Source organism: Schistocerca piceifrons, chromosome 7 (assembly GCF_021461385.2).
Source record: "Schistocerca piceifrons isolate TAMUIC-IGC-003096 chromosome 7, iqSchPice1.1, whole genome shotgun sequence".
NCBI lineage: Eukaryota > Metazoa > Arthropoda > Insecta > Orthoptera > Acrididae > Schistocerca > Schistocerca piceifrons.
In genome coordinates, this window is record NC_060144.1 from 594,576,044 (window position 1) to 594,589,746 (window position 13,703).

At 43.9% G+C, this 13,703-nt stretch overlaps 1 protein-coding gene across 1 annotated transcript in view; it reads left to right on the plus strand.

The window, feature by feature from the left end:
- Positions 1-13,703, plus strand: part of LOC124804984 (nonsense-mediated mRNA decay factor SMG5) — a 277,769-nt gene that overhangs the window by 63,327 nt on the left and 200,739 nt on the right. Inside the window, exons 4-5 of the mRNA XM_047265375.1 lie at positions 2,348-2,508; positions 9,167-9,270. Of these exons, the coding sequence (XP_047121331.1) occupies positions 2,348-2,508; positions 9,167-9,270 (265 nt within the window). The remainder of the gene's footprint in view (positions 1-2,347; positions 2,509-9,166; positions 9,271-13,703) is intronic.

The window sequence follows — 13,703 nt, forward strand, 5'->3', positions numbered from 1 at the left end:
TACTCGGTCTGTGTATACTATCGTGTTTGAGAAATCTAGAAATGTTTTCAGGAACTGAAGGGTGAATTCCACAGCAAATGCTCCATCAAAATTATAATCAGATCATCATTGCTGATAGGTCCATCCAGATACTAATTCATTCCCAGTGTTTTTGAAGAACATTATGCATTGACCCTTTGTTACATGGCAGTTGTGCATTGAAAATAATTTCTCTTTGAAGCACTGTTGTTTCTCTCACAACCGATACTTGCTGAGAAACCTATTTTTGAAGTCTGCAAATTTAGTATGTTAATCAGATGCACGGTTTCCTGTACTCGTGTTTTACACCAAACTGACTCATTCTCAATTCGTGCAAAAGCAGCTATAAAATGTTTCATGAAGTGAACTGTTTGTAATTTTTGTGTGGGTCAAACTCCTTAAACTGCCCTTCACCAAACAAATAATCGACAATAATACTTGTGCAACAACTCGTGCCACGATTTTCTTGCATGAGCGTTTGTATTATCTGTCAGATTCAGTTCGTATCAGCAAGCTTGTTACAAATTTTTATGTTCTTTATTGGTTCTCCCAGTTCGTGTACTTTTGATTCCATATTGGAGTTCTGTGCTTGCATACCTGATACTGCTTTAATAACTGACTTTTTATTTTGTTCACGTGTATTTTTAATATGAACTACCACATTATTCATTGCTGCACTGTCCAGTAAAGCTTGTTTATGGTTTCTTGTTGAGAGTTTATCTGAGCCACTATATTAGTTGCATGTTCTTCTCTCTGTTGACAATTTGTCTTAATCTTGCGCATGAATTCGGATGGTCTCATGTCGAGTGATTCACTGCATTCTTTTGTAAATTTCATTTCGAATATCTACTACCTTTTGATCCAATCTATTTTCGATTTTTGACTGTGATCATTGAGTTTTTTGTTCTAATCTGGATCCGGTTTTTGACTACGCTCATCAAGTTTTTTGTTCAAACCATGATTATCATCATCTAGTTTTTTTGAACAAACTTGCATTGGTATTTTATGTTAAAATTGCATTAACACATCCTCCCTTTGTACATTATCAACACAGCTGTCACTGCCTCTTGCGACTCATTGTCGACATTCAAATTTGAACCTTCATTTTCAGTTGTGTCTACACTTCGAATTACGTTAACTAGCCCTGCTTCATTAACTACTTCCATTCAACACTATCCTGATTAACACTGTCATCTCTGTTAATGACATCACCATTTCTGATTAGACTCGCCATCGTTATTCAAATGCGTATACTGCACAGGCAATTTATAATCAAGGAACCAATTCATCTGTATTTTTTTTCCTATCCAAAGTTGTTTGGAAAAATGAGATACCACTGAAAATTCTAAATTCATATGTTGATGCTGGCAATGGAGTTTCAGGTCTGAAGATTGTTACAGGATGCGATGTCACAGGTCTCCGTATATATAACACGACCTGTAGGCGTGCAGTTGTAATGATGTCGCACCTCCCTCCACTCCTAGGAGCTAATGTGGTGTTTCTTTTTCCCCTGCTAACTTTTAGGGAGCAGACAGTGATGGGATTGATTGAAAACCATTCCTCATTTCAAACATTTTTAAATAGATTTCACTTTAATAACATCCCACAATGTAATGGTAATTGCTTCACACTGACTGTTAGAGCACAGTGTGTATAATTACACCAAAAACATACTTAATGAGCATGTAAGATGATGGTACACACACGCACACACACACACACACACACACACACACACACACACACACACACAATCTTTACTGAACTGCTAGTCTACCACACCCAAGTGTGTGCCCCCGAACAACAACAGTTACTCATATCAGAATGCATTGTCAAGGGGCAACAGTTACTCTAAAATTCTGGACTTGACTTAAACAGCAGTAGCTGCAGTAACATTGTATTTAATCTTTGATGAAGCTAATCGATAAACTTACGACATACGTCCCAAAAAATAGGAACTATATTGACTTCTGGTAGGAGGATACAGGATCCTCATAGGCCTATCCTTCAGAGTATGTGTAAGACATGTTCAGCTGCTTTATATATTAGAGCGATTATTATTTTATTGATGTAACAGGTTTTCATCTTAAAACTGTGTATGATTTGATTGTGTTTTTGCACAAACCGTGCACAATGTGGTTTGATTGTAGATATTAAAATGCAGAAGACTAACTCTTCTTGGCTATTCCGTTGAAAGATTTTTTAATCATTTTACCCACATAATGCGTGTGTGTGTGTGTGTGTGTGTGTGTGTGTGTGTGTGTGTGTGTGTGTGTGTGTTTGGAACAAGAGACTCTGCATTGTCAGCATAGTTTTATTTTTGCTCCAGGTACAATGTCACCACCTCCTGAAATCACAGCAGAAGCGAAAGAGTGGGCGAGACAGGCGGCACACCGCTGCCTCGTGTACTTGGGAGATCTGAGTAGGTACAGTACCGAGCTGGAGCCTTGGCATTTGCATTTGGAACTTCCGTCAAGATATTATCTGCAGGTATAACTAATGGAAATATTTTTAAAAATCATATTATTTATCAAATTTAAGATTCAAGTAAAAGTTCTCGTGTGAAGCAGATTGCTCTGTTCACACACATCATCTTCCAAACAAATTGGATTCCTGTGACAAAACAGAGGCATGGGGTTTAGGAAACAGAACTTTTGGGTATAAAGTAGGGAAGGCCTCTAGGTCATAGGAGAGACAGCGCGATGGTGTGGGAGAGAAATTAGTAATGAAATTCTAACAAGAGGGGAGATTTGGAAAGAGGGTGTGCTGTACACTGTAAATATGTTTGGACACCAATATACGAGGGTTGCCCAGAAAGTAATGCACTGCACTTTTTTCCTTCAACAGTTCTTTATTGAACATAATGAGAATTACACACGCAAGAGAATGGTGTTTTATGTACGCACCCTATTTTTGCATATAATCTCCATCTCGTTCTGTGGCCTTCCTCCAGCACGAAACGAGGGCGTGTATGCCCTGTTGGTATCAATCCTTGTCCTGGTGCTTGACTGTGTGAATCACCTCCTCATTGTCCTTAAAATGTCTTCCACGAATGGCACTTTTAATGGCCCAAACAAGTGGAAGTCTGAGAGGGCTAGGTCAGGTGTGTCATGTATGACAACCGAGGTAGGTCTCGCCAATCACCGCAAATTGTGGAACTCCACCAAACTGCCTTCTGATGACCTCACCCTCCGTGCCCAATGACTAACTGTACTTCTGTCGACAGCACATGGGTTTGCAACTTCTCCCCCCGGAATCTTTATAGAGCACCTGATGTGAGTTAAACATCACAGATTCTTATGTGCCTAAGAAAACTAGGGTGCACAATATGCTTAGCTTTGTTCCTGACAATCTAGTAGAAATCAAAAATGTATAGTTAGTATCTCCAGGTTCAAAGTAGCAGCTCTGAATAAATTTGACATAATGAATTTTGTCAAACTAATTGAAGCAAATTGAGAAAAGGGAGTCAGTTTCAGTGCTGCTTTTGGCTCCACTTACGTTTTATATGCATTAAAAGTTTAGAAATGGGTGTTAGCATTGCACAGTACTTTGTTACATAGTGAAATTGCGAAACACATCTTTCTCATAACACATCTAACAAGCAACTCCCTTCTCAGTTTGTCTGTGCTGACTGTGTCATACCTTTCCAATGAACTCTCAGTGTTTACACAGATTTATTTATGAAGGTTATTTATAATTGTTCAGTTGTATATTTAATATTTAACAGATGTTGCTAAATTTAACTTAATGTGCCCACTTCTGTATGATTTATGCAATACAGTTTAGTATTGGATGGAATAATGGAATAACAACAATATGGAAAGGTTACATTGCTACTCAGCACATAAAAGGATATTGAGTCACAGATAGGCACAATGAAAAAGAATACTAGGAAAATAAGCTTTTGAACAAAGTCTTTCTTCCAAAATAAAAATCACATAAGCACATCTCTCGCAAATACGGCAACTGTCCCAGGACTGCTTATAACTGCAATACATCATGGTGAGAGAGATTTCAAAATCAGATACTGGATTCTGTGATGATAGTGTTAGAAAGTTGTCTGAGGCTGAAGATAAAGTGATAATGAAAACTACGAGTGATACAGTAAAACCCACTTTTTACACTTTTCAGAGGACTGATCCAAAAAAGTGTAAAATGCAGGAAAGTGTAAAACACAGAAAGCATAGGAAACGCAACAAACTGAAATAAATAAATTACTCTTTATTGTCATTTTCTTTACATTGTTCAAAATATGAAAATAAAACAATTTAAATTTTCCTATTTAGAAAAATCTTAAATAGTTTATTGTGTATGTGTCTTTCTAACAGCTGTTAGCTATAGTTGTCTCTCCACAGTATACAAAGCATCAGTCACAAAGGCAGTGGCCAAGTGCTGACGCATGCAAATGTCCATGTGGGTTGCCCTCGTCATTCTGAGCACATCCAATTGTGTAAATGAAGCACAGAAGCAAAAGTGTTTCATGAAAACACATTAAAAAGATATGCATGCTTTAATATGAGACTAATTATTCATAACCATTATGAAATTATGGAAAATAAAACTTGAGACACAGTACTGGTTAAAACATTGAAGCTGGCAGTCTTCGTAAACAGAGAACAATAGGCATGAAATCTACAGCTTGCTGCCAACAAGGAGGTCACTTGGTCAAGGGATCTCTTGCCTGAAAAAGAGTGCAGAAATTGTAATTATGCTGCGGAGCATCTTAAGGGGGAATGTTTAATGCCTGACATCAGGTCGTATCAACCCAAGACTGCACACCTAGTATGGATTACTATATTTCACGTGGAAGTAACAAATGATTCATGAAAGCCCATTATAGAGGTGGCCATCTTCAAAATCAGTCTTTATTTCCATAAACGACTGTGAAAATAAATTAAAATTGTTGGAGTACAATGCAATGAGCAGAAGGAAGGTTGTTGCTAGAGTCATTATCATCAGCTCGTGATCATTCTTAAGACAGTGACTCAGCATACTTCCCCACCCTTCTAAACACTGCAAACCTGTAGCACAGGTGACCATACCCCAACATGCTGAAATGAAAATCTTTCTAATTGTGCTAGTGCCATGTTACACGATCAATAACTTCGCCAAGGCTGACATTGAGCAGGAATACGATTTTCAGAAATCTGCATAAAAATCAATGTTAAAGGTCATGATACAATCAGAGAAGACTTAAAATGCAGGAAACATTGTAACACAGAATTGTTACTGATGGAAAAGCATTGTATTGAGAAAATAGGGCTTCTGTTGGCACCAACCAAAATGAACATAAAAAGTCTGCTAATGTAAAATGTGGGGACATAAAAACGGGGTTGTACTGCAGTTCAGTTGATGAGGAAAAAACTTGGCTAAAAAGGGTAATCACGGAAGATAGACTGACAGCGGTAGCTCTAAGAAAGGCAACTGCAAAGAAACTGTGGGTAACAGAAGAAAACTTCGATTTATCAACAAAAGAAGGAAATACAAAAATGTTCAAGAAAGCAAAAGAATACAGCAGTATAACTCACTTAGAAATGAAATCAGTTACTTAAGGAAGCTAATTAAAGTGAAATGGCTTCAGGAAGAACATGAAGAAGGGCAGTTATAGTCTACAGGAAATTCATAACAACAATTGGATAATGTAAAAAAAAAAAGTCATGAAGAGACAGGAGATTATGGTTTCCCCTACAGTCCTTTCCATGTACAGGGGCATAGAGCAACATTCTGTTATTGCGCCCTACGTCCTGCAGGATGCAGAAAGGCTTGTCGGACAAGAATGACGTCCGTGGAAGAATCGGGAGGGGCTGGCAGGCTTGACCAATCCCATGTCAGCCCCCTCAGGGGTGTACAGCTGGAGGAAACAAGCATGGTGATGGCACCTGGGTCATGACAAAGTAGAGGAGGGCACCAGAGGGCACTCAGTTTCCACCATTGGCCCGAGAAGATGAAAGCATCCCAGGTGGAGGTGCTGCTTGGGAAGATCTGGTGGCACTTCCTGCTGTGGCTCCTCTGTTGTGTGGTCCTCAATGGATGGCCTAGAAAAGGAGAACGATGAGTACTCAGCTGCGTATGACATGCTGGAGTATGAAGAAGGGAGAAAGGAAAGCTCTGGAGGTGGAGAGGAGAAAAAAGGGAGCCAGGGAAGTAGAGGGAAGTTGGATGTCGTTGTTGTGTGGAGCGTCTAGAAACGTGACAGGTGACGGAGATGGTTGGCCACATCACCACAGGCGATGGCAAAAATCTGGCGAGTGCCTTTATAGTTGTCTCCACACTGGTGGAATGGCAGTTAACAGTGTAGGGAAACCTGGAGTAGTCGTCGAGGACTGTCAACAGGTGGTGTCCAGAAGGGGGCCATTGAAGTTGAAATGAATTCCGTCCTAAACTGCAAAGGCACCAGCCAGGGTGAGAGAGACTGGTTGGGTGCAGCTTGCTGCATTGCACATTTGTGACAGTTCCGTATGAGGTGCTTGATCTGCCTGTCAATTCTGGGCCAGTAGACATAGCACCTGGTGAGGATATTGGTACAAAAGACATAGTTTCTGTGGTGCAGGATACACAGGATATCCGATCGAAGAGGTTCTGATAGAACCACCCATGTAGAGTTCTGGTATGTTTGTAACACAGTGACACCATCCACAATAATTAGCCTGTGATGGAATTGAAAAAATAGTGCTGTAGGGATTAGAGTTCCAACCAAGTATCCAATTCGACCATCCCTCCAGGTTGTAGTGATGTATGTACTGAAATATTGTGTCCTTGCCCATGGCACCTCTGGTGTGGGCTCTGGTGATGGAAAAGTGGTCCATGGCTTGCTTGACGTCATCGTGCAGGTGGAAACAAAGGATCTCATATCGATTGTATGCCAGATAGGAGTCCATGAGTATCAGGGTATCAACGTTTGTATGCTGAGTAGCATTTTGGAAATGTATCTGCCGACAGAAAGAGCCCATCACTGGAGATGGTGGGCCATTCAATTGAGCAGCTTAATCGCTGGGCTGAAGAGTGATGTCAAAGGCTAGTGATCAGTGATTAAATCTAACTTGGCTCTGTAGAGAACAATGTCAAATGTTGTTAATTTCAAAAATGACCACGAGAACTTTGTTTTCGATGTGGGGCTACTTTTCTGGGCAGTGTTGAGTATTTTGGATGCATAGGCATTTGGCTGTTCAGATCCATCAGTGTTACACTGCATTAAGACAGTGCCAAAGCCCCATTCAGATGTGTAGGCAGCCACCATAAACTGCTTTCCCTGATGGAAAGTGGTGAAGCAAAGTGCAGAGAGTGAGCTGTGAGGCCTGTTTGAGGGTCTGGAAAGCCCATTTTCAACCTCCCAGCCAAGAAAATGAGATGCCTTCTTTTTGATGATTGTCCATTGGGTAAGCAGTCTTAGCAGCATCAGGAATGAATTTACTACAGTAAATGATTTTGCCAAAGTAAGATTGTAGCTTCTTCTAGTTGGGCCCCTTTAGCAGGTATTTGGTCAGAGACAAGGTTCACTGAATCATCAATGACAAACCCAGAAGCGGAAAAGGCGTCTAAGCCAAAAAGATGTGCTGTGTTTGTGCTGTGTACCTCCAGGAAGATGAAGTGCTGCACAACATTCTTGTAAGCCGCCTCAGTAGTAAATTAACCATTGATTGTAATTTTCTGCTTGTTATGCCACTGGGCAGCGAGCAGTTGGTTCGAACGACAATGCGCCTAGCTTGAGGTATGTAGGAAAGTTCAAGAGGGAAACTGATATTTCATTATCTATTTGTAGTTGAATGTCTCTGTTGCACATTGCAAGTGTAATGTAATGAACACTTTCTCTGATGCCACCATTACATTTTGAAAATCTAAGAGGATGGCATTAATATCCAAGTGATCATGTTGAGGCGAGTACTGGATCTAGGGGGGTCAACATACGGAAGTGAGATGTCCGTCTCTATTGCAAGTGATGCACTGTGCCCACCTGTCTGGGCAGCCCTCCCATCCCCTAACAGAAAGTGGTTCCATACATAGAGAATAGTTTGGGCACAGTACTGCAACTGAAGACAAAAGGGATTGAGTGTCTAGCAGCAACCATGTAAATAGATGGCTCTAGTGAAGTCCGGCGCAGGTGGCACTAGGGAGTGCCTGTGCGGCAGGTTTTCAGTGATACCTCTCACTTATGGCCGAGTCCCTCTGTAACAGACGTGGAAAAATGGACGAGTTGTAATGGTGACCAGCCAGTGCGGTGGTATCAGTGGCTTTCACTGCCTGCTGAAGGGGGTGGTAGCCCCACATGTTACTGCAGGTGTGCCCCAAAGAAGCATAATAGTACTTCTAATGTTTGCAATTTACGTAAACAATTAAGCAGATAGGATCAGCAGCCCTAAAAGGCTGTTCCATGACATTGCTGTTTGTACAGTAAACTGTTGGTATGATTGTAAGAAATTGCGGAAAACATGGGGAAAATTTTCAATTGCTGTAGTGAATGGCAAGTGTCTTTAAATATGATTTAAATGTAAGTTACTGCCTATGATGAGGAGAAAGAACCTGATAGTATCAAGTTACAAGATTACTGGTGAATGTCTTGAGTGAAATCCTGTTGGGCAAATGTGAAGAACCTGTGCTTGAAGAACACTGTGCGACCATTATGCTTCCACCTTCTTAGCTCTCATGTAGGGATCATGGTGATAAAATAAGAGAGATTAGTGTACATACGGAGCCATGTAGATAGTCATTTTTTCCTTGCTCAGTATGCGAATGGAATAGGAAAGAAAATCGATCAGTATAATGTGCTCTGAATGGTGTACTGAACAATGGCTTGCAGAGTATATGTATAGGTACAGACATGGAATAAAGATGGACAGGAAATTCAAAATGGCACAGTGAAAAAATTTAAATAGACCAAGACAGGAAAAGTCACTCAACCACCTTTAAATATCAAACCAACCAGTGAGGAGATGGAAGTAATAATCTGTGTAGCAGTTGAAGTTGCTCTTTGTTACAATACATTATCTAAATGTCTCTCTCACTTACACTTAGATATTATACGATCTCATTTTGAAGGTTCAGTTCCCTACTTCAACATTGCACAGATTTTCCCATTTTGTTTTGTGTGTTTATAATGGTTCTTTCATATATTTCAATTAACTCAATTATAAGATAAATTTTAATTGTTTAGGCTTTAATGGTACTACCTGGAAATGGAATGCCTCACAATCAACTAGGAACTGTGGCAGGCACCAGGAACTACTGTGTTGATGCTGCTTACCACTACATGCGTAGGTGAGTATACACACATAAGAACTGAACCAATCTGATGTCCCCCTGTGGGTCCGGGGATTAGAATAGGCCCGAGGTATTCCTGCCTGTCGTAGGAGGCGACTAAAAGGAGTCTCACACATTTTGGCTTTTATGTGATGGTCCCCTGTAGAGTTTGACGTCCATTTTTCAAAATTTTCCCGAGGAGCGAGCCAATTGGGAAAGGGCGCCTTACATGGTGCATAGTGCCCATCACGCGCTGATACCTCTCGCATCCTTCGTCGATGTGGGTCTGCTTTTCCGCTCATTCTCCAGCTGTTGGGCAAGGTCACCCTCCTGGGTGCATTTTCCTCCATCTTCTTTCAGTATCGCTTTCTGCGCTGTCGACGATAATGGACTTCTTAGCTCGTTTGCACCTGATATCTAGCATGATAATCAGTCCGTTGTCGTGGGGCTGCCATGTACCCTGTTGGTTGTAGCCTCCTGACCACACAGGGATCGCTCTGCTGACGCCTGCGCCGTTAACTCCCCACGTATGCCAAGGAGTAGATGCCCGTCACCTTGTGGCATCGGGACTCCCGGCAATGGCCATCCTGCCAGGTGGCCTTTGCTGCGGTTGGGTGGCACCCGTGGGGAGGGCCCCTGGTCGGAGTGGGTGGCATCAGGGCCATGAAGCATAGTATGTCATCCCTTGCTGGTGGTCAAACACTAGCTGTGTCTAAGTGGTTAAGGTCCAACTTCAGTGCTAAGAAATACGACCCCAAATCATTCCTCCCGTGGCCACACCATGGGAGGAATGCCAGACTAAAGATGACAGCGAAGCTTGTTCACCCCGGTACCTCGTATGTAGAGTGTTGATGGGGAATATTTCTTGTCAGTGAAACCTCAGTTTTTGTGAAGCATTTAGAGGACAAGTTTGGGGAGGTGGAGGTCTTGTCCAAAATGCGGTCAGGGTTGGTCTTGATCAAAACAGCATCCTCTGCCCAATCATGTGCACTACTCGCCTGTGGCAAGCTGGGGGATGTTTCTGTTTCCATCACGCCCCGTAAGAGCTTAAATATGGTCCAGGGTATCGTATTTCACAGGGACCTTCTTTTGCAGTCTGACGATGAGCTGCGCGCCAATTTAGAGCGGTGAGATGTCCATTTCGTCTGGTGCATCCACCAGGTTACAAGGGATAATCAGGTTGCCACCGGTGCCTTCCTCTTGGCCTTCGAGGGTGACACATTACCCGAGAACATCAAGGTGATGGTCTGCCGCTGTGACACAAAGCCATAAATCCCTCCCCTGATGCGGTGCTTAAGTGCTGGACGTTTGGCCATATGTCTTCCCGCTGTACTTCCAGCATCACCTGTCAGGATTGTGGACATCCTTCACATCCCAATACTCCCTGTGCCCCGCCTCCCTTCTGTGTCAACTGTGGAGAGCACCATTCGCCTCGCTCACCAGACTGCAAGATTCTCCAGAAAGAAAGAAAAATAATGGCATGTAAGACCCTGGACAGACTGACCTACACTGAGGCTAAGAGAAAGTATGAGAGGCTACATCCTGTGCATATGACGTTAACCTACGCTGCCCCTATGACAGCAGTCCTAGCATCTTCCGTTCCACCACATACAGTTGGCTCTCAGAGCCGTCAGATTCCACCTGCCCCCTTGATGGTGGGGGCACTTCCCTCTCTGTTGCTTTTGCACAACCTACCTCAGGAGCAACACCCCCCCCCCCCCTCCCCCCTCCACCCCAACCATCGGGGATGTCAGTCCCCACTTCTCAACTGGAGAAGCATAAGTCTTCTTTGGCTCCTCTTGCAAGGACGGGATCATTTGGGTCACTCCCTTCCCAGTTTCCTACCAGTGGCAAAGCTGACACTTGCCAGTGGCTGAAGCAACCACAGGTAGCTGGTCGTAGGGCTTCACAGTCCTCCTCAGTCCCTGAGACTGACCCAGTGAAGCCCTCCCAGCCAGACAAACCTAGGGAGCAGCGAGAGAAACCTAAAAAGGAAAAGACGCCCAAGAACCATGGCACTGTGGTAGCACCCACACCACCACTACCTACAAGCTCTGTGTTTGAGGATGAGGTGGAGATTCTGGATCCGCTGAGGACCTAGATCTCACTGGGCCCTCAGACACAATGGATGTAGATCGCACAGGTACTCATCTGGTGGCAGCAGATGACCCTGAGGCATAGACTGCCTCATTGAGTGTTTCATGCCTTCCCAGTCTCATGATCACATAATCCTCCAGAGGAATTGCAGTGGTTTTTTCCACCACCTGCTTGAGCTATGGCAACTGTTACGCTTTACGCCTGCTTTCTACATTGCCCTCTAGGAAACCTGGTTCCCAGCGATGCAGACCCCTGCCCTCTGTGGCTATAAGGGATATTACAGGAACCGTAGCGACTATAATAGAGTGTCAGTTGGAGTTTGCATATATGTCCTGAACTCAGTATGTGGTGAACCTGTGCCCCTTCAAACCCCTCTTGAAGCTGTGGCTGCAGGATAAGGAGGAGGCAAGAAATAACTGTCTGCAATGTATATTCCTCCAGGTGGTGCAGTACCCCTGAATGTATTGGCTGCACTGATTGATCAACTCCCTAAACCTTTCCTACTTTTGGGAGATTTTAACCCGCATAGCCCCTTGTAGGGTGGTGCCATGTTTACTGGCTGAGGTAGGGCAGTAAAAAATTTACTGTCACAACTCAACCTCTGCCTCTTAAGTACAGGTGCCCCCACACATTTCAGTGTGGCACATGGCCCATATTCGGCCATTGATCTCTCGGTTTGCAGTCCTGGCCTTTCCCATCCATCCACTGGAGACGACCTGTGTGGTAATGACCACTTCCCCGTCTTCCTGTCACTCCCCCAGCGTCGTGCTCACGGACACCTACCCAGATGGGCTTTAAACAAGGTAGACTGGGAAGCCCTCACCTCTGCTGTCAGCGCTGAATCTCCTCCACATGGTGCCATCGATATTGCCATTGAGCAGGTCACTATAACGATCACTTCTGCGGCAGAAAATGCGCTCCCTCGTTCTTTAGGGTGCCCCTGGCAAAAGACAATCCCTTGGTGGTCGCCGGAAGTTGCTGAGGCAATTAAAGAGTGTCGCTGAGCTCTACAGCGACATAAGCAGCACCCTTCCCTAGAGCACCTAATAGCTTTAAGCAACTCCGTGCCCGTGTTTGCCAGCTTATAAAACAACGGAAACAGGAGTGTTGGGAGAGGTACGTGTCAACCATTGGGTGCCACAAGTCACATTCCCAAGTCTGGACGAAGAACAGACGTCTTTTTGGGTACCAGAGCCCAACAAGTGTCTCTGGCATTAAGCGTGTTATCTACTGATGCAAACACAGTTGCCAAGCACTGGCTGAGCACTATGCTCGAGCCTCTGCATCGAAGAACAACCTCCCAGCCTTTCACACCCTCAAACGGCGGATGAAAAGGAAAGTCCTGTGTTCACTACATCCCACAGTGAAACCTATAATGCCCCATTTACAGAGTGGGAACTCCTCAGTGCCCTTGCACATTGCCCTGACACAGCTTGTGGGCTGGATCGGATCCACAGTTAGGTGATTAAACATCTCTCATCTGTCTATAAGCGATATCTCCTCGTCATCTTCAACTGGATCTGGTGCGATGGCGTCTTTCCATCACAATGGCGGGAGAGCACCATCATACCGGTGCTCAAACTCAGCAAAACCCCCTTGATGTGGATAACTACTGAGCCATCAGCATCACCAACTTTCTTTGTAAGCTGCTGGAACGTATGGTGTGTCGGTGGTTGGGTTGGGTCCTGGAGTCACGTGGCCTACTGGCTCCATGTCAGGGCAGCTTCCGCCTGTGTCGCTCTACCACTGATAATCTTGTGTCCCTCAAGTCTGCCATCTGAACAGTGTTTTCCAGATGCGAACATCTGGTTGCCGTCTTTTCTTACTTGCGTAAGGCATATGACACGACCTGGTGACATCATATCCTTGCCACATTGTATGAGTGGGGTCTCCGGGGCCTGCTCCCGATTTTTATCCAGAATTTCCTGTCACTCCGTACTTTCTGTGTCCAAGTCAGTGCCTCCCATAGTTCCCCCCATATTCAGGAGAATGGCGTTCCACAGGGCTCTGTATTGAGTGTCTCTCTATTTTTAGTGGCTGTTAACAGTCTAGCAGCAGCTGTAAGGCAGTCGGCCTCGCCTTCTCTGTATGCGGATGATTCATGCATTTTGTACTGCTCCTCCAGTACTGGTGTTGCTGAGCGGCACCTGCAGGGAGCCATTCACAAGGCACAGTCATGGGCTCTAGCCCATGGCTTCCAGTTTTAAGCTGTGAAGTCGTGTTTCATGCATTTCTGTCAGCATTGCACAGTTCATCCAGAACAGGAACTTTACCTTAATGATGGATCCTTTTCACAGTAGGAGACATATCGATTCTTAGGACTGGTTTTCGACGCCCGTATGTCTTGGCTTCCT